General features: G+C 52.5%; 1 protein-coding gene across 1 annotated transcript in view; it reads right to left on the reverse strand.

Annotated features, from left to right (window-relative positions):
• Window positions 1-21,536, reverse strand: part of Cacna1g (calcium voltage-gated channel subunit alpha1 G) — a 66,795-nt gene that overhangs the window by 28,181 nt on the left and 17,078 nt on the right. The window contains 8 exon segments of the mRNA XM_051158326.1: window positions 1,906-2,102; window positions 2,186-2,270; window positions 3,752-3,820; window positions 6,931-7,086; window positions 7,186-7,300; window positions 7,393-7,578; window positions 8,277-8,428; window positions 20,957-21,351. Coding sequence (XP_051014283.1) covers window positions 1,906-2,102; window positions 2,186-2,270; window positions 3,752-3,820; window positions 6,931-7,086; window positions 7,186-7,300; window positions 7,393-7,578; window positions 8,277-8,428; window positions 20,957-21,351 — 1,355 coding nt within the window.

Below are 21,536 nucleotides of genomic sequence, written 5' to 3' on the forward strand. Positions count from 1 at the left end.
TATAAATTAGTGCAGCTACCATGGAAAACTATATGGAGCATCTTCAAAAATCTAAAAGTAGAATGATCGTATAATCCAGCAATTCTACTACTACGCATATACAGAAAGGATTTGAAATCAGGATGCAAAAGAAACAGATGCACTCTCATGTTCGTTGCATCACTGTTCACAATAGCAAGTATCCGTCAAGCAAAAGGATTTAAAAATGGGGCAACACAAATGGCTCAGGGGTTAAGAGCATGCGCTGCTCTTTCAAAGAACCTTAGTTCAGTTCCCATCATCCACATCGGGTGGGCTGCAACTGCCTATAACTGGTTTCAGAGGAATATGAGATGCTCTTCCAACATCTTGAGGGCATCTCTCTCTCTCTCTCTCTCTCTCTCTCTCTCTCTCTCTCTCTCTCACACACACACACACACACACACACACACACACATGTGCATGCATTTTTAAGAAAAAGGTCATATGGAACTTACACTTAGCATTCAACCTTTAAAAAGGAGGAGGGTCTGGAGAGATGGCTCAGTGGTTAAGAACACTGGCTGCTCTTCCAGAGGACCCAGGTTCAATTTCCAGCACCCACATGTCAGCACACATCTGTCTGTAACTCTTGTTCCAGGGGATATGACACTCACACAGACATACATGCAGTTAAAACACTAATGTACATAAAATAAAAATAAATAAAAAGAAGGAAGCTAGGAGATGGCTCTATGGGTAAAATCTTTGCCACACAAGCATGGATTCACATAGCCAGCACCCATGTAAAAGCCAGGTATAGTTGTAACTGGCACTGGGGTCAGGGATGGAAACAAACACATTCCCCAAGTTTGCAGACAAGCTAGATAAATGAGGTGAAGACATCCAACATTGACTTCTGACCTCCTCCCCACACACACATGCACTCACATGTACATACACACACACAAACACACATACATACACACACATGCACACTCTTAAATACAAATAGTAAACATGGAAAAAAGAAAAATCTCGTTACTGGCAATAATATGAGTGACCTTGGAGGAAAGGATGCTAAGCTGGGCACCAAGAGGCAGAGTCCCCCAGGATATCAATTTGGATTTCAGAAAAGAGCTGAATGTATAGAAGGGGTGAATTATAGAAGATCGAGTGTATAGAAGATCTGAATGTATAGGAGAGATGTATGCATAAAAGAGCTAAATGTATGGAAGGGCTGAATGTATGGAAGGGCTGAATGTATGGAAGGGCTGAATGTATGGAAGGGCTGAGTGGTGGCTCATGGAGCTCAGAGGCTGGGAATGGGGGTCCAGAATGCAGTCAGAGAAAAGGAATACGCGTACGGTGGTTACAGATGGTGATGACAGAGTGTATTTTCTGAATTTGCTAACAGAGTGGACTCTATTATTACGGCACAAAAAAGTGTGTGAGGCACTATATTCATTAATTAGCTTAATAACGTCATTCCATATTTGCATACACCAAATACCACAATTTACCACACAAATACATACAATAACTTATCAATTATAAATGCAGTCTTGCCTGGCGTGATGGTGCAGGCCTTTAATCCCAGCATTTGGGAGGCAGAGGCAGGCAGATTGCTGTGAGTTCGAGGCCAGCCTGGTCTACAAAGTGAGCCAAGGACAGCCCCACCCTTGTTCTACAGAAGGTAGAAAGGTTAAGTCCTGCCCAAGGTCACAGGAGAGCAATAGAGGCTGGTTTAGAACTCTGCTTTTTTTTTTTTTTTTTTTTTTTTTTTTTTTTTTTAACCTCCGTGGTTAAGACTCTGCTTCCCTGGCCCTAACTGCTCTGTCCAGCCCATGTCCCAGGGGCTTTCTCCTTGGACCTGCCTGCCTCCATCCCCTCATCCCGCTGTCCAGTTAGTCTCCCACAACGGAACACCAGCATGCACTCCCTTACCGGTGATTTCATCTCATGATGGGCAGCTCCAGGGTCAGCGGACCCACTGCTACTGGTGCGGCGAGAGCCAGAGCCAAGCGTCTCCCCCACACCCGTGCTGGAGCTCTTAGGCAGTGACATTGGTGTGGCAGCCGTATGGATGATGAGGGGTGGCAAAAGGCTCTTTTGTAGCTCTGGGTGCTCCCCCAAGGCCACCACTGCAAGAGGAGAAAGGGGGAATCCTGAATTCATCTGGGCTTGGTCCAGGGCCAGAGGCTGCCCCCTCAGGACCACTACTCACAGGCCAAGCGCTTCTTCCTGTCCCCATCACCATCCACGCTGGGCGAAAAGAAATCCGGCTCTGACTCAGACTTGGTGGCATCTCCCTAGGGTCACGGAACGGTGAGCCATTAAGGACCCTGGCCGGGCAGATGCCATCACCATGGACCAGGCAGGGTCTCCCTCTCTTCACATGAACACACCACACACAGACCACAGGAACCAGCAACCACGATACAAGGCATGCATGGGGACAGGCCAGACCACCCAGGCTGGGGGCCTGGGGCTTCCCATTGCTCACGCCTCTGTCGCCCACCAGCCAAACCTTAGGAAAGGCTATGGATAATCCAAGCCCACAGCATAAGCAGCCTGGCTGGACTGGCACCGAGACTAGCTAAGGGGGAGATGGGGTGGCTGGATGGGGCCAGAGGGGTTGAGAACCAGGGTGAGGTGGCCACTACAGCCTCGATTCCAAAAGCCTACTCAAGGTCCCTTCCATTCTCCTCAAGTTGCCCATCTCTGAACCTTAAACTTGTGGATCTGTGAAGGAAACAGAAAGACCCAAGCCAGAGCAACTTGGCACAAAGATGGCACCTTAGTCCTTCGACCTCTGGCCTCCACCTTCCCCAAGCCCCAGCTTCTTTCTGGCCCCATTTCCACTTCTCGCTCTGTCTCTGGAGTAGATTATTATTTTTTTCTTCCTTCTTAGCAGGTCAGTAGGTTTCCTCAGTAATTACACACTTCTCCTTAAGAAGTTATTAAAAAAAAATACTTGATTGCTACTTTTGATAAGGGCATAAATATTGGATAATTGGCATCTCGGGGGATCATTTTCATTAACTCAGTTTACATCCCTAACGAGGCCTTTAATTATCAAGTGGGGTCTCCAGGGGGCAGCTAGGGATGCACAGCACCATTGGGTCCCATGGGAAGCCTGGCTTCGCCCCAAATTCTAGTGTCAGTGCAAGAAACAGCAGAGTACAGGTTTGGCATGAGGAGCCAAAAAGGCAGGGACATGCTCGGAGGTGGCTAGTAGGACTCCGTTCAATGACTGGTGGTGACAGACTCAGGTGGACTTCAAATTTCGTTACATTGCAAGAGCTACATGCCATCCTTGCATCCTCCAGGGATTCGGTACTAAGCGGAGGCATCTGTGGGGTCTCCAGTGGGGGCCTCAGGGAAAGGGGTGAAGGGGAAAAGAATAAGGGAACATGTTCCATTGAGGCTGGATGTTTGAGACTCCATCAGGACCCGGGTACAGGCAGGCACGCATGCGGTGCCCACGTATATGTGCACACAGAGGATTGTAAGTCCCTTCCTTCTCTGACCCATCCACAGGCCCAGCAGGCATAGGCATGTGCCCTCTGCGGGTTGATGTGGGCAGAGGCAAAGAAGCAGCTCCCTTCGGTGCCCTCAAGCGGGGAAGGGACTTAAAATCAAAGCAAACCTCACAACAACACCAATGACCACCACGGCGACCACAGGTTGCACAGCAGCCGAGCATGAACAGGAGGAACACAGAGACACAGGGGCAGAGTGGAGGGGGCACCGGGCACAGGGACATGCTGACTCGTGGTCGCATACCTACCCCCTGGGAGTCGACAGGCAGCTGAATACAGCTTAACTGTCCACTCGCATCTTCCCGTTTGCTGATTTCCTACAGGGAGAGGGGGAGGCAGGGGAAGGCTGCTGTTCACAGGCTCTCGGGCCTTCAAAGATCAGCAATGTCCCAAGAGGATGGAGAAAAGGTAACAAGAGACACGGGGTAGGGAGAATGGGACAGGACAGCCTTCTAGAATTCAGCCTCAAGCCCCCAGGCCTGAATGAATCCGAACAGTGAAGGCAAAAGCCACAGAGATGAGAAGAGGCAGGGAGGACCAAGCCTCTCAGTAATCCTTGTAGGAGCAGCCACTGTGCTTGTCTGTGGAGCTGAGAATCAAGGACCACGGTCTTGACTGTGCCAGGCAAGTGTTCTACCGCTGAATCGTGTCCACAGCTCTTGACTTTTGGAGACAGAGTCTCCCTACGTGGCTCAGACTGGAATAGAACTCACGATTCTCTTGCCTCTGTTTTCTAAGCACAGGGATTATAGGTGTGTGCCCGCACACCCAGCCTTAAACTGCTTATGAACGTAGCTCACTCCCTTGCAAGGTGGGTGATGGCACTGTCCCACAAGCATCTTCCAGGGCAGGCACCTGAGGTCAGAGCCTTTAAAGAAACAGCCTCACACTGTGCAGAGAAAGAGAGTCAGAGACTGCGGGCTCTGCTCTACACCTCCAGCTGAGAACATAGCTCCCCTCTCTGTTCTGAGGCAGTGTTTGTATGGGAATGGGCAGCAAGGGTAGGAATGGGTAGAGAGAGTACGAAGGAGATGTGGATGAGAGCTGGGGACAGGGCCTCGGTGAGGAACACAGTCAGGCCCAGTCGTTTCTCACACGCTCAGCCCAAGTCCTTTCAAGTGAGAAAGGATGCATATGCCCAGAGTGAGATGAGATGTGACAAGTAACAGTGGGATGGCAGCCATGATGTTTAGTATCAATTAATGGCTACACACAGGGCCTGCTGTTTGTTCATCTAATTAAGTTCATGGATGACAAATATACAGGAATTCAGGGCACTGCCCCCTGGGAAACAGGAAACAGCAGGCAAGCAGGCTCTGCCCCCACCCACCCAAGCCACCCCCTACCCAGGCTTGTCAGGATGTTAAGGCCAGCAGGAGGGCTGCCTTCTTGGTCTCCCGCTGAGGTCCACCAAAATGGGGCAGCTACTTCTTGCTCTGAGGTGGGTTATCTTAGTCACAGAAACAAAACAGTATTCCAGGCTATCACAACCCCCACACTAGACCCTGAGGCTTCCTGAAACCCCACAGAAGTAAGGACAGGGAGCTCTGGATGTGCCCATGTCATCGCCATTAAATGCCACCCCATGCAGGACAGTGGAGCAGCTGGTCCAGCCCCCTCAGGGCCACGTGTACACGCCACCCCACGGAGGAGGTTAACCTTAAAATCCTGAAGCATACCTGAAGCAACCCAGCCCTCCAAGGCGCCAGGCCCTGGGTGACACTCTCCTGGCAAGGGCATTTACACTGTAAAGGTTTAGGAGGGGATCTCCTGTGGGGCCCTTGTCAATCCTTCCCATGCTGGGAAAGCTCTCAGGCCCCCAGCAGGGCCAGGGTGACCAGGCCAGACCTAAGGGCCTGGCAGCTCTGTTCCCACACTCAGACATTGCTGCTGCCTAGCAACCAGGCCAGCTCAGCTGCACTCAACAAGGTGTTTGTGAAAGCTGGTTGGTGGGGAAGGGATGACCTACGCTGGACACCCCCCAGGTCCACCATGGTGGCTAGATGAGGAAGAATAGGTTCAGGTGTTTTCCTCCACTTCTTCTGGGGATTTTCTTTCTTTCTTTCTTTTTCTTTCTTTTTTTTTTTTTTTTTTTTTTTTTGGTCTCCTTTCTGCCTGAGAGTAAACTCAGCCATCACAAATTGCCTTTGGCAGGAAGTGAGGAGACCCATCCCCGTTCAGCTCCTCACTCCAGCCAGCCAGCAGCTGGCAACAAACTGCCACTCACGAGTCTCAAAGGAGAACCCTGTGGTACCTCTCAACTCATCAGATCCTAGGGAAACCTCAAAGAGGTGCCCTATTGCAAGGGGAGTGCAATGGACACCTTCTGTCCTTGCCAGAGACCCACCCATCATTCCCCCTCCCACCCCCCAGCCCCCGCCACACACACACACTTCAAGCTGTTTTCGCTGCCACCTGGCAGGGAGGAAATGTGATCATGGGTAACTACACAATTAAAATGGAAGCAGAGAAAGGACAGTGCAAGACAGTGCTTCTCCACATCACTAGTGCCCAACACTGCCCCCTCACTGCCCCCCCACCCCCGAAGCCCAACCCTGCCCAGGGGGAATAGCCTTCCCTTGCAAGGCTGGGAAAGAGTCGGAAAATAGATTTTTGTTTTTCCACCGTGTGCTGGGTATTTATAGACCAGGCCGCAGCGGGAGTTTCCATCCGGGTCACCCAGCGAGAACTGGACCAAGAGCTTCTCTGGGCCCAACCTGGTGCATTTCTAGGTTGGGTCAACCTGCCCTGTTTGAGGTGCTGGGATGACAGGAATGGGGAGGAGAGAGCTTGGGTGGGAAGACGAGCAGAACTGAGGGAGAAGGAGGTAAGATTTGGGGACAGAAACTGTGGCCTGGCACAGCCGGGGCAGGATCAATGTGAATCAATATTAATTGATGACGCTGCCTGTGACGGAGGTGATGGAGTCTGGGCTGGAAATAGGACGCTCATCTCTGCCATGCTTGCAGCTAATTGGGCTCATTTCTCACCCTGGGCAGCTCAGCCCTGCCTGGGGCCCTGGTGGCATCTCCATCAGATCAGCCTGCACTCAGACAACTTGCACACAAACCTCCCATACCATTCCCGCCCAGACCAGATGGGTCCTTCCCCAGATGTCCCATAAAGGCCCATGCTCTGGGGTCCAGCTATGTAGCTTCCCTCAAATTTGACTTGTCTTTCTGGGGAAGGACCTAGCTGACTAAAAGAGCCCTATAAACTGCCAGCTTATAACCCACATAGCCATCTGCTGTCTCGCCCCTGGTGATGGGTTTCATAAGCCTGAGCACCTCCCTGCCCCGCCAGAGCCCACCCTGGCTTTGTCTAGTGGTTACTGCCTGCAGGATCTCCCAGGCCTCATAGTCAGCAGCAAAGGGAAGAAGAATCAGTCATCCCTCAGCAGGGTGAGGTGGGCAGGGCAGGGGGTTACCTCAGCCTGGAAGCCCTCCACCAGAATGGCGACAAGCAGGTTAAAGAGCACGTAGTTGCCAAAAGTCATGAGGGCGATGAAGTAAAGGGCAGCCCAAGATGACGTGGAAGCCATGCCGTTGTAGAGGACTTTATTCCAGTCCTCCTGAGTCAGAATCTGTGGGTGGGGGGGGGGGGGGTGGGGACACAGACAAGAGTCAGGGCTCGACTGGACACCCAACCTCCCCGGCTCACCCCTGCCCTGTGACCCTCGAACCTGAAAGACAGTGACAATGGCCCAGAGCAGGGAGTCAAAATTCTTCCGGTCTGGCAACGTGTCCCCATCCCGTTCAGACGCAAACTTGCAACCAAAGAGATGCATGCCCAGGATGCTGGAGACACAGGAAGTCCCAGACAACAGGGTCAGGGTGCTGCGACCCCGCCCCTTGCCCCACCCCACTCCTCACTAGAGGGGTGCGCTCACCTGAAGATGAAGATGAAGAGCATGAGCAACATGCAGAAGGTGGCCACGTTGTCCATGGTCTTCATGAGCACCACGAGCTGCCGCTGCAGCGCCGGCAGGAAGCGAACCAGCTTCAGCACCCGCATCAGGCGGAAGGTCCGCAGCACCGACAGGCCGCCTCCCTGCTGGCCCACAATCTCCCACACGCTGTGGGAGGCAGACAGCCTGAGTCCCAGCGCACACCCCTGTATCCCCGACTTCCCTTTCTGAGGACCCATTTGATGACGCATGAGACCGTCCAGCCCAGCTCAGAGAGGGTCATGCACAGCCTTTCTAGCTTCAAAGGGGGCTGAAAATCCAGGTGACAGACAGTTCCAATTGGCTTGATCCTCCCCTCCCAGCCAGAGATCAACACATCCTGGCAGCAGGCAAGCCCTCTCCCTAAGTCCCGCCATAGCAAGAGCATCAAGTTATGGAATATTTGCTTTGCTCTCTTCTAATGAAATCTAAAGCCAATTTCAGAAACCAATAAAGTAGTTCTGGCCCTGGGCCGGCGGGGAGGGAGACGAAATTCTTTCCAGGTCTTGGAAACCCTTAAGTAAGTTGCTGGGCGTCTGAGTTGGTTTCCAAGCACTTTGCAAGCGGGGGGGGGGGGGGGGGGGGGGGGGCTGTCTGTACCTCTTCCTCCAACTGCGCTTGAGAGCCAGGCTCTCCAATCCTCACCCACCCCAGGCCTAGGTAGGGTTTAGGACGAGAGAGATAGATGCAGGTAGGGCAGATGGAAAAGGGGCCCAGGCTCTACGAGAACAAGGCAAAGCCCAGGGAGAGGATAAAAGGATAAGAGTGCTGGCCATCCCTGCTGGCAACTCTTTCAGACAGAGAGAGGCAGGAAGGGGCAGCCATACCTGATGACGACAATGACACCATCGAAGATGTTATAGGGATTCTTAATGTAGCCAAAGGGACCGTAGACGAGCAGCTTCAGCAGCATCTCCAAGGCGAAGAGGCTGGTGAAGACGATGTTGCTGATTTCCAGGGCGTTGGTGAGCTCCTCGGGCTAGAGGGCAGTGGGGTAAGTAGCAGCAGACTCACCTCCCAAGCCCCACATCCCAGTCATCCTGAACATGGGGCCCCCAGGGAGAGGAGGAACAAGAAACAGCAGCTGTAGGGAGTAGCTAGGAAGAAAGGCACTCAAGGACAGCCATCCTGAGAAAGGGGCACATGGACCCCACCAGGTCCCATCATTTCAATGGATTCTTTTTTTTTAAAGGGGCTGCTGCTGTGTAAGTTCTGCTGTCTCTCCCGGGAGGTCTTAAGAACGTTCAGTTCCTGTCCTGAGGAGGTCCAGGCCACCAAGGTAATGCTAAATGACATCAGAGGGCTATGGCCAAGGCTTTACATGTACACCCAGCCCTGTAGCCCCACACAGCCATACATATACCACAGCTCCTCCACGAGGCTGACAGCCTGCTTCAAAGTCTCAAGGGTTACACTTGCTTCCTCCCAGAAGCGTCGCAAATGTGCACACTCTTGGTCACATATGTGTCACCAAGCAGGAGGGAGAGCCCCCAGAATGAGGATGCATCTGTAGCTGTGCCTGATGATACCTGGAATAACCCTCAGCCTGTCCTGCCACTCGCTCTGTGACCTTCAGTAAGATTCCCAACCTCTCTGGCCAAGTGTAAAACACCGGCGGTAAGTCCTTTTATGTTCCCACGCACGGTCTGGGACGGGACCAGGGAAGCATCCTGGCGAGGCCCTCGGAAGAACAGAGGACAAAAGCCATCTCATCTGCTTGTTCCAGCCCACTAGTCTCCTCCCTCCTGTATGAAGTGCCTGCTGTATGCCTAGCAGTGTACCAGGCATCGAAAGAGCTGTTAAAAAAAAAAAAAAAACACGCCTCCCAGGAGCACCGTGTCTAGCTAGAAACAAGTTGTATACACACTAAACAGCTGAATAACCACAAGGGACCTTAGAACCTGCCTTGATGCCAAAACAAATGATCCAGACAGAAAATCTGGAAGTACAGGGCAAGAAGATGAAGAGGGGGGTGGGGTGGGGGAGGCGATGCTGAGAAAGGCTATAGGGAGGGAGCACTTGTAACGAACTCCAAAGGGTGAGTGGGTCTCCCAGGAAAGCCTTGGGGAGGGAGGGCTGAATAGGCAAGAGAAGACATCATTCTAGCTGGGGGGTGGGGGGTGGGGGGGAAGGGGAGGTGCACGGCCTGGCTAAGGGCTGGGACCCAGGTAGGGATGCGATTAGCTCAAGGGAGCTGGAGCCGCTGCCCACCTGACAGGTGAACAGCAAACCAAAAGCCCAAGGTGCGTAGTAGCTACCCGAGAAGCCGAGTTCAAAGAAACAGCCAAATTAGGCTCTCATTCCATCAGACAGACACCTCCTCCTGTTTACCCAGATGACGCGTCTGGCTCCTGAAGCATGGAGCCAGGTCCTGGGCCCAACCAAATGTATCTTAATGGCCCCAATCTGTGTGACCAGGCTGGGAGGGAGGTTAGAGAGCTGGAAGGAAAGGGCCTGTCCCTAAGGGGGCTGGGACACTGGGTGGGGTGGGTGTTGCAATAGATACACTTTCAGCCTATGATGTGTTCTTCCTGAAGGCAGGTCTAGGGGTCTGAGAGTCAGCTGAGCAGCTACCAGGGCAGCTCTTTTGGCTCTCTGTTGCTCTGGCAGACAGTGAGCAAGTATTGGATTCGTAAGCTCTGAGCAGAGGCACAAGAGGACACTGCGGACACCGGATCTAGCTAATAGGGTCACACCAAGATGGGGACCTTTAGCCCCTCCAATAACAGCACAGTGCAGAAGGCAGGAAAGAGGCCATTGTAATCGCGGATAAAGCCCACGGTGCAGACCTCTTCTGACCCTACTCTACACTCCAAAATCCAGTTGCCAAGAAGCTGTTTTGTCAGTAAGCCTGCCCAACTCATGCAGCCGCCTTCCATCTTGAGCCCTGAACGCACAGGTATGGTGCCTCACAGGTTCCTGGCTCTCAGGAGGCCTCTTCAACCTTCTGCTCACCTAACAACCTTCCTCTGTTGATGCCACAGGGGAGGAGAAACATGTAAAAGACAGTGGGAATGGGTTCTCAGGCAGAGGAACCTAAGATCTAGGGATTGTTCTCAAATCAATCTCACATCACCATGACCCCAATAAAACCAAACAACGAGGGTTCAGAGGAAAGCCACTGGTATAGTCAGGGACCTGTAAATCTGGGCACACAATGGACAGAGCATGTGACACATCTTCTAGACCTGAGTACAAACTGCCATCATGAGGAACACTTACAACAGGCAGATTTTATGTCACAGGAAGTATACAAATCGAGTATCTCCAATCCAAAATACCAAACCCAAAAATCTACAATGTCCTGAATACCAAAATGATGCCCCAAGTGGACACTGCCACCTGCCATGTGGTAGGTCACATTCATAAACAACTATGCTAGCTAGGCATGGTGGTACATGCCTTCAATCCCGGCATACACCTTCAATTCCGGGACCCGGAGGCAGAGGAAGGCAGAAATCTGTGAATTTGGGGCCAGCCTGGTCTATATAGTGAGTTCTGGGCCTTGTTACAAAAACAAAACCAAAAAAATGAGACAAAACCAAAGCACAAGTATACTAAAAATATTATAAAATTTTTAAATCCGTCAGTGTGTGCAAGGAGTATATGAAATATCAATGAAGTCAGACATAGGCCCACTTCTTAAGATATCTTATTATGTACACAGAAATACTCCCAAACCTAAAACACTTTTGATCCCAAACATTTTAAGTGAATATAAGATAATTCAATCTATACTTCAAAAAAAGATAATTCAATTTGTACTATTAAGCAAATGTATAAAACTCCTTGCAACTCGTTAAAAGCATAGTAGCTTTCAAAAGCTTTTTTTGAGAATTTTAAAAAATGGGGGGGGGGGTGTCTCCCTATGTGGCCTAGTCCAGGTTGGCCTTGAACTCATAAACTTCCAGCCTCAGTCTCCTAAATGCTGGGCCACCATGCCCTGCCAGCACCATATCATTGATATGGGTTTGCTCCAACAGTGGTCCCTAGCAGGACAGCTCCTGTGTGTACACAGGTTTCATCCAGCCGGGATGTCATCCTTGGAGCCCTAGGCAGAGGGCACATACAAACCCAGCCTATCAGTACATAGCAAAGGGCTCAGTGAGAAGGCAGGTGCAGGGGACCCCTGGACGGCTGAACCACTGATCTCTAGGGGCAACAAAAGCTGAAGACTCCACACCGCTCCTCCAAGCAGCTTTGGAGAAGCTAGGGTGCCTGGTACAGGTAGGCTGTGGACCAGCTACTTTCCTCAGCCTTGTCACTCTCCTGATCATACTTAGGAGCCAGGCCTCTCTCTCTCAAAGAACCCAATATTCCATTCCTCAGGGGTCCATGGAAGAAGAAGAGAAGGAGGAGGAGGAAAAGGAGAAGAGGAGGAGGAAAAGGAGAAGAGGAGGCGGGAAAAGGAGAGAGGAGGAAGAAGAGGAAGAAGGAGGAGAATATAAAGAAGGAAGAAGAGGGAGAGAGAGAGAGAGAGAGGAGAGAGAGAGAGAGAGAGAGAGAGAGAGAGAGAGAGAGAGAGAGAGAGAGAGAGAGAGAGAGAGAGCACGCGCACCTTTCTTTCCCAGAAAACCAGGTCTGTCCAAGTTGCTCAGTCGGAGGCTGGGAATGTTCCGTCAACACAGGACAGCACATAGACACATCTTGGTAAGAAGCTTGCCCCAGCGACTGCAGCTGTGATTCTGACCACTCAAGGGGGCAGAGGTGGCCAGCACTGGACTGCACCAGTGGACTGAGGCCCTCCCAGAGTTCATTTCTTCCCCACTCCCAAGCAAACAAGGGATGGAGGGACAGGAGATGGCACGGAGAAACTGAGGCACGGAGAGGTGTGGGATGAAGGTTACATGGCTTCTTTGGAAAGGGCTTTGAGGACACTTCTCACGATACCTCTCCCACCACACAGAACACACACAGCCCCTGTGGCAGATCCCAGACTCCCTTACTTGACTTCCTGGTTTCAGAGTCCCTTTCTCGGGTCTCTGGCTGGGTACTCACTGCCATCCCTAGATGTCAAGGCCCAGTGGATGGATGTGGAAGAGGTGGCTGTCAGCCTGAGTCTTTGCACCTGAGGCCAAGGTGCTGACGCTGCCTGTAGTCCCTCCTTCCCCATTCCCAACCTGCCCTCCCCTGATCATCACTTTGTAGCGATTATAACCCTAGGTCACCTGCTTGCTGCTACAGCATCTCCCTTGACTGCACTTTAAAGTGGCCTCTGTGGACAGAACATTCTTGATATAACAAAAGTGAGACCGAACCTGAAGACAGGAGGCTGTCAACTCTGAGCCTTTTTCCGACCTGTGTGACCTTGGGCAAGTCCCTTGGCAGCTCAGACCCGCCCTGGAACCCATGTTATTTCAGAGAGCCACCACCTGGTGATGACTGTGAAACAGGTGACTTCAAACCTAAGAGGATGGGAAGCTCAGGCCCAGGCTCAGGTGACACTGTGGGTGCAGACGGTGGAAGCAACCCTCAAAGTGTGACAGGACAGACCGTCTGCAATTACAGCACAGCGCGAGCAAAAGCTAGGAGCAACATGGAGCTCTAAGCCAGCTTAAATCAGTGGGCAGTGCACGAAGAGTGCCCATGGAAAACATCCCAGTTGGGTGCAGCAGCCCCACAAGGGGCAGGGGAGGGAATGTGTACGAGGTTGGGTGGAGGAGGGGAATCATACTCAAGGACCGAAAAGTACTGAGTGGGAAAGTGGGAAAGGATGAAGCTGCAAGGTCCACAGGGAGAGTGGCTTCCAGCCACAACTTCAGCCTTGGCCCACAATACCGCCATTGATGCTTCTGGAGAGAAGAGATGTACAAGGCTGTGTGTTTGGCTGCAGTGGTGGCAGCATACAGATGGCTTGGAGGGGAGATGAAGACCAATTAGGAGATACTGCAGCTGTCCCGGCAGGAGGCCTGAGAGAGCTGGTTCTGACAGACAGTGATGTGCCTTTCCCAGGGAAAGGTGGAGAAGCCAGACCAGGGCAAGAAGAGGTTGAGTCAAGCCACTCTAGCTCTGTCCGTGCCCCATGCCCAGCCCATCTCCTCAGCACCTAGCTTCACCAATCCTAAAAGATCCTGCTCAGCAATCTGGACTTCTCAGCCAACCTCAAGCCTGATTTTGCTGTTCCCAGCACATGCTCCCAGGAGCTCAGGCCTTACGCAGGCTGCAGGGAGAGATGAGGGCACCCTAGTCAAGAGAAGGCAAGTGTTCCGGAGGGTGTGAGAGGTCAGGGGGACGGTAGGGTGGCAAGGAATTCCCAAGCAATCTCTCGGGCCACATAAAGATTATGGCTTTGCCCCTCCCTTCTCAGCCTTTCTGATATCACCTCTCTGAACACTGCACCCCCAGCACCCCCTCATTGTATCCTTCCCCTGTGCCCCCTAACTAGGAATGGAGCCAGCAGCTAGCCTTATCCTCTCCACCACCTCTAGTTTCCCAAGTGAATACAAGCCAGGTAGACAGAGCTCTGCCAGTGTTGGCTCAGCTTCAAGACGGCCAACCCAGGCCCCTGCCACTTAAAATTCTGGAGCCTTGAGCTTGGCATGCTGGCCCATGCCTGTAATCTCAGCACTCAGGAGGAGGAGGAGGTATAAAGAGTTCAAGGTCATTCGCCGCTACAGCTACATTTTGAGTTCTAAGCCAGCCCAGGGCACAAGATAACCCACCTTTCACAAACACACACACACACACACACACACACACACACACACACAACATACACCCACACACACACACACACACACACACACACACACACACACACACACACACATACACCCACACCCACACACACACAAAGAAAGAAAGAAAGAAAAAGAAAAAAGAAAGAAAAAAAGGAGGTGTGGTGAGGGCTGAGTGTGTAGAGTGTTTGCCTAGCCTATGTGGAACCTGGGTTTGATCCCCAGCATTCAAGAGGCTTGCCACTAGCTTGAGGTCAGCCTGAGTGAGTTTGGGCCAGCCTGGGCTACATAACAAAGTTCTTAAAAAAAAAAAAAAAAAAAAAAAAAAAAACGGAAAGGGAAGAGAGGGAGGAAAGAAGGGAGGTAGGGGAACTCTGTTCTGCCTGCCCCTCACCCTCTGGTCAGCTTCTGGCCTGGAGCCCCTGGTAGAGGCTACCGAAGGCCATTCCCATGCTGAATTTGGAAGGCTCCTGCCGCTAAGGTCCCTGGTTCAGGTTTGTCCCCAGGTTCGTGCCTCTCTGCTACACTCTGAACTGCTGCTTAGTAGAGGAGTCAGTACTGAGCAAGGCTGCGCTGATCAGACAGTCTGTGCTTGCTGGGTGAGCCCCACAGCGTATGTCTGACCCACAGTTACCTGTTCCCTCGTGGATCTTCATTTGGGTCCCAAACTTGGTTACTCTTTGTTCCTTCCCATACTCAACCTCTGAGCCTTCATCTTCCTTCCTCCTCTACCTGCCCCGGGATCCCTTCCTGTCGTTTCTCACAGGTCTCTCTCCTGCTCTGCCTCCAAACAGGAGCTCTCTGTACACTCACCTATAAGCCCTGGCCCTGCCTCTCAAGGATCTTTCAGTCTATCTGGTAGTGTTTGCCTTGGTAACATCCAGGCAGGCCCGGGCTCCTCCTGTCCTGCACCTAGCCTTCCTATCCCTGTGCAGTCATCTCCTGTCTCTCTAGGGGGCCCTTCTCCCACAGTCTTTCCCCGCCAGCCCACACTCTGTAGAGTTCATCCTAGGCCCCCTTGATGCACTCCCTCCGCCATCACCTGACTCCCCACCCTCCCAGCTGTCACTAGAGTGTAGAGGATACTAAACAAATGCCCCTCCAAGTCCCTGGCTCCTCATCCAGACAGCCAGCGCCTGCCTGATAGCCCTCTCAGCGTGGCCTACAGCCATCTCAAACTCAACACATCCAAAACAAGCCCTTCATCTCCTTTGCGAACCTGCTCCTCCCCGCTCCCACCCCGTCTCCCACTCCACTGCATGCAGGGTGGGGGTGGGAGGGGGAATTCTGTCTTAGAACCTTGGAGTTATCTGAGAGTCATGCTCGCCCTTTATCCATCCCGGCAGTGACAGTCAAGTGCCAGAGCTAAAGTCTCCGCCAGGAGGACTTGCCACCCTGCCCACCCCTGTTCTCTTTTCATCATCCCCTTGACATGAGGCTCTCTCATTGCCCTGTCATCTGAGTGATAGGAACAGCTTCCTTGCCCTTCCCCCACCATGCCCGTACCCACTGGCTGGCTCAGGCTCCTTCAGAGTCCTCCTCACATCCGTCACTCCTGCCTTGATCACCTTGTGTCCCTATGCCATCCAGTACATTTCCAAACCAGGCAGCTGCATGGCCACTCATCGTATCCCTTCCCAACACTACCTCCCTCACCTGGTGTGGAGGTGTGAGCGGCTCTCCTCTGTCCCCTAGAGTCCAGCTCCTGACATTGGACGTGAATTGTCATAGAAACAAAAGGAGAACATGCACTGCCTGGGTGCTCTGGCTCTGCTCCCACCCTCTGACATTCTAGAATTCTCCCAGTGGGCTCTGCCCAAGATGTGCACCCCATGTAGAACTGGGGAGACCGAGAGGCAGGGAATATGTGAAAGATTACAAGCACCTCTCAGCCTAGGAACTGCAAAATGATACACTTTTTACTCCCCTCATCCAAGACCCCTTGAAAATATGGGGTCAGGTCAGCCATCAAAGAATCGTCACTCAAAGTCTTGCTAGGCTGACGGCTCCTGGGCCCACTATCTGGAGCCCAAAGGCCAGGCTCAGCATCCATGACGCCTTGCCCTCAATTGCCACATTTGGAATATCTATGTGGCATGTCTGCATCTGAGAGAGTGTGTTCCCTAGCTTTAAACAGAGACAAAAAAGGAGTCTGTGACCACTCCCCCCACTTCAAAAGTCCAGGCATACCACATGTGGGCCCCACCCCCATCTTACCCTCCCTTAATGTGAGCCAACCTCAATCACTTATAAATAGAAACCTCTGTACATATATCTACAGTGACAGGATGAGTCCAGACACTAGTGACAAGCAGAATTGTCCCTATCCTGTCCTCTCTTGGCCTAAAAGGCCAACTACCCCAGACTTTCTCTGTTCTTCTTCCAGAGTCTCTCTGTTCAGCTTCCCCTGCCCTATACCCTGCCATCTTCCTTCTCAAAAAAGGTGTTAGCGCCTGCCCTTATTGGAACTCAAAACGAAGAAGCATCAATTAGCCTGTGATGCCAAGACCCCAACTCAAAGAGAGGCTCCAGGTGGAGCACAGGGCACAGGGCCATCTCTTTTCAGAAAGATAAGAGTGGTCCCCAGATACATCTTCTCAAGTCCTTGCTCCCCTCTAAAGCCTGGGGCCATCCTTGCTCTCCCTCACCTGATAGCTGCCCAGTGCTGAGTCTGAAGATTCAGCGACCTGTGGGCTCTCCCCAAGGCCTTTCTCTCTGTCTCCAAGAAGAAGAAAACAGAGAGACAGCATGGCCCACAGCAGCAGCCCCTCCCGTCTCATCCACCTTTATTCCATTATGATTTCCAGGGAGCATTTGATAAAACACAAACCTAGTCATGTGACCTGGTTTTTAAAAAAAATCATTGCTGAGAACCTATCGACACAAGCCAGACTCCTTCCTCCACCTCTCAGGATCTGGCCTGAGTCCCCCACCCCACCCCCACCCCGAACACCCCCTATTTCATCTCTTGCCACTTGTTCATCCAGCCCCCATCCAGTACCCTACTCATTCTGAATGCCTGCATTTAGGTTTTACTGTCTGGTACCCCAGGCTGGCCCCACCCCTTCACTCCCTCGCTGCATCTTTAGATGGCTGCACCCCGCCTGTCCTTCAGGCTCAGCTCAGAGTCCCTCCCTTCACAACTCCATATCCAGTGACTTGGCTGTGGTGGGAGCATTTACACCATGGAAACTTGCAAAGTAGGTTGGGCTTGTTCGCTTTTTTGTAGTACTAGAGTTTGAACCTAGGGTCTAGGGCATGCTAGGCGAGCTCTCGAACCTAGAGCTGTATTCTAAGTTCTCCTTTACTTAAAATACTTTTTTAAAGACTAGAAAGACATCTCAGCCATTAAAGGGCACTTAATCCTCTTGAAAAGACACAGGTTTGGTTCCCAGCACCCACATGACAGCTCAAAATCATCTGGAACTGCAGTTCCAAGGAATCTGACACCTCTTCTGACCTCTATGTGAGCTCTTGAACATACATGATGCACAAACATCCACTCAACCACACACACTTACATAGAATAAAATAAGTAAATGCCTAGTCATGTGACCTGGTTTTTGTGATGAAGAATATCAGTAAATGTCCAGGCTGGCCTTGAACTTTCAATCTTCCTGCTTTAGCCTCTTGAGTAGCTGGAATTACCAGCACCATTAGGCCTGGCTTATTTTGTTTTGTCAAGGGCTGCTTGTTACACATTTATCAGCACCACTGCATAAACCCAACTCTGACATGTAGGATATGAGTGTGGAGTGGAAGGACGGGTGGGTGGATGGATGGGTGGCTAGATGGATGGATGGGTGGGTGGGTGGATGGGTAGATGGGTGGATGGATAGGTGGGTTGGTGGATGGGTGGATGGGTGGGTGCATGGGTGGGTGGGCAGATGGGTGGGTGTGTGGGTGGATGGGTGGATGGACAGATGGGTGGGTGGGTGGGTAATTCAGCTTTCTGGACGCCTTGCATTCCCCTCTGGTGGTGGGCCACAAGCCTTTTCTCATCCTAAAGTCACGATGTCACTTTTCTTGCTCAGGGCTTCCTCAGTGGTCCTGTGTGCTTCTCCCTCTCACTAATCTTCCTGGTCACACCAAGACTGTTAGCTAGTAGTTACGGGGTAGGGGAATCAGCAGAGAGTGGTGAGATGAGCATGGTCCCGGCCTTGAAGGTCTGGTGACATAGCAAAATGAAGTTCCCTCATTAAGAGGCAGGTGGGGAAGACAGGCACTGTCTCCAGCAACGAATCTGAACAATAAGCAAAGCAGATGGCCATGGGAGAAGGCAGCCTGGGGAGGGGCAGAGGCCTGGGATGGCACTCACAGCAACACCTTCTCCAGGGCTCCCCAAGCTGATCAATACCAGAATTGACGGATGCAATGGCTTTATTAGGAGCCTCATGGGGGAAAGCAGGAGCCTGGGACCCAAGAGCCACTGCAGTGGCATCTGCGGAGCCTTCCTACCAATCAGCTCCACTTCCCCTGCAGTCAGCTCCATCTGAGGCCCACGCTCCCCTCCTTGTCCTCCTTTGAATCTGGACCTCTGTCTCTGTCTTCAGTGTCCTCTCTGTCTGTCTGTCTCTCCTCCCATATCTCTGTCCCCTTCCCCTGGGTCCCCTGTGCATCTGCCCCATTCCTATCTCCCCTCCAAGTCCTTCCACATCTCTGTCTCTCAGCCCTGTGCACTTTCTCACTCTCCTTCCAAAACCCCCTTCAGCCTACTCATGGCCCAGATGGTGGCACATTCACGCCACAGTGCCTGCAAGCACAGGACCATGGCAGCTTCTGCAGTTTTATGACACCCTCTCCACCCTCTATGTTTGCCAGGCGGCAACCTGTCCAGTGTCTGGGGACACCCACTCACCCCCTTGGGGCCTTCAGCAACTAGGTCCTAGGACAAACTTATCCCTACAGAAAATGCTGCCAGCTCAGAATGAGGGTTTCCTATTACTGAGGGCTAAGGGGGAGCTGGGGTTGTCTCCTCTTTCCTCAGGGACGTGGGTAAGGAGATGCTGGAAGCACTTCAAGTAATGGCTTTTCTTTCCTTTGCAAAGGGGGCATCCTTCTTGACATCTAACTGAAAGCTCTCTAGCTGCAGTTTCATCTGCCTTCAGCCTGTCTGACTCAGCTTCTTCCCAGTGCAATCAAAGCCTCCACCAGCAGCATCTGGCCGGGGCGGGCAGGGACTGCTGGATGCAACCCCCACCTGGGGTGGGGGGAGGAAAGGGCACCAAAAAATATGCTCCCTTGGGAGAGAGGGACTGAGTGAACCAGAGGAGGTGACAGCTCAGGCTAGGAGATGCAAGGTGGGAAAGGGTTAGGGGTTGCCATCTCTTGGGTCACAGGAGGAGAAAAATGCTGTCCCCACCCTCCCCCAGCCACCTGGCAGAGTAGAGCACCTCTCTGCAGGAAGGCTGGCAGAGCCGGCATGTGCATACATGCCCACGCCCCACGCAGCCCAGACACAACACACCCACCCAGTGCCATGCGTGCCCACCCGCTGGCACTGCAGCCGGTGTGTGGTTACACACACACACACACACACACACACACACACACCCCTCGCTGACACAGGGGAAGAACATTATGTAGCATAGCTACTCCATACCGGGTTATTCAAGCAAGAGAGAATGGAACCAATGGGGTGTGATAAATGAGGGTAGCGCCTGGCCAGACAGGGCAGTTCAAGCAAGAACCAAATGCTCATGACATTTCCAGGGCAGAGGTCAGTGAGGTGAAGGTGTAGGGGCTCAGAACCCTCTGAAAAGTGAACATGTTGCTGGATTTACACACCCTGGCTCAACCCCTATTGGTTGAGACACCTCTCCTCTATCCTGCCCAACTGTCACAAGCTCTCAGTGCCTCTATCTCAGCATGGAGGATCTGGAGTGAGAAGTGCATATGCTCAGTTCCAAACAAGGAAAAGTGAGGGTCTGGTCGCCAATTCCTTCCCTGCTACCTCAGGGTGGCAAGCACTCGCTCCCAGATGAACAGCATAAGAGACAAAAGCATTGAAGGACCTCCACACAGTACCACTGGCTAGTCTCTTCAGACAGACAGCCCAGCATCTGTGTGCAAGCCAGTGGAGTTTCCCCCTGCCCTCCCCCCACCCCCCCCCCCCAAAAACAAACATGGCCACACATTCCACCTGCACAGCTTGGAAGTAGCTTCCTCTCCTCAGCCCAGATCCTGTCGACCCACAGAACAAGCTTCTCTCTTCCACATGACAGTCCTCCAAATATTTGAAGACAGCTCACCGTCCCTGCTGAGCCTCCTCTTCTGACTAAACACCCTGCTCCTTGGAGCCGCTCCACAAGCTCACTGATTTCAAGCTGCCTGGCCATTAGCAGGCACTCTTACCTACCCAGAGCCACCCTGGTTCGCAGCAATGCTCTGTCCTGAGAAGCCAAGCCAAAACTGCCTTGCTGTTGCACCCTGATATTCTCCCAGGCACAGCCACTCAACACCACCAAATCCCTCCTCCTGTCTACCTGCATGATCCTCCTGCTTGCTAATCTCCCTCTACCTACCAGCCTGCCTTGCCCAAAGATCCAAGTCTCTTCTGGTAGCTTGTTGCCACAAGCGCTCATGCCACGTGTGCACACAAAGCCTCCCATTTCTGAGAAGCCTTCACAGACAGAACATACCTGCGCCGCCTGCCTGGGCAACCCCTCTGTGTTCAGAAAGCATACAGCATCGATCATGTTCACCCTCCAGAGACCCCACCCATCACTTCATCTCTCTGTCCCCTTCTCCCAGCCACTCCAACACAAAGAGGAACAGACAGCGCTATGGAAGCAGCAATTGTCTGGAGCCAGCTGGGGCCCCATCCCTACCTGCTCATGGTACTCGATGCCCATGCTGAGTGTATTGACCAGAATAGCGATCATGATTCCCCGGCCAAAGTATTTGCTATCTACGATCTTCCGGAATGTGTCACAGATCAGCCTCCAGAAGGCCAGCACAGGGCTAGGCTCTGTGTCTGGGCCCAGACTCCGCCGCCGCTGCCTTCGCCGCTGCCGCCGGCTGTGGGGGTCCCGGAGGTCAGTGTGCTGAGCGTCCTGTGTGAACTCATACACAGCCTCGCTGTCTGAGTCGGGCATCTCATGGTCAGCAGACTCTGGCTCGCCTGCTCCCGTCCGGGCACAGTAGGGGCAATTGTCTGGCCCGCAGGCTCCACTGTCTGCCTTGGAGCAAGGGCTAGAAATTTTGCAGGAGCTATGGCAGGCTCCTGGAACAAAAGAGTAGGTATTAGAGGCTCAAGGTGCTCACAGGGAGCTCCCCAGCCCCAGAAGGAATAGACTGGAGGAGGAGGGAGGCTGGGGTTCCAGTGATGGGTGTGCTAGGCACTTCGTGAATGGGGGTGCTCCTGAATAGTGAAAGATGCCAGTGTTGATAGCACCCAATTGATGGTCA

Source organism: Acomys russatus, chromosome 16 (assembly GCF_903995435.1).
Source record: "Acomys russatus chromosome 16, mAcoRus1.1, whole genome shotgun sequence".
NCBI classification, from domain to species: domain Eukaryota; kingdom Metazoa; phylum Chordata; class Mammalia; order Rodentia; family Muridae; genus Acomys; species Acomys russatus.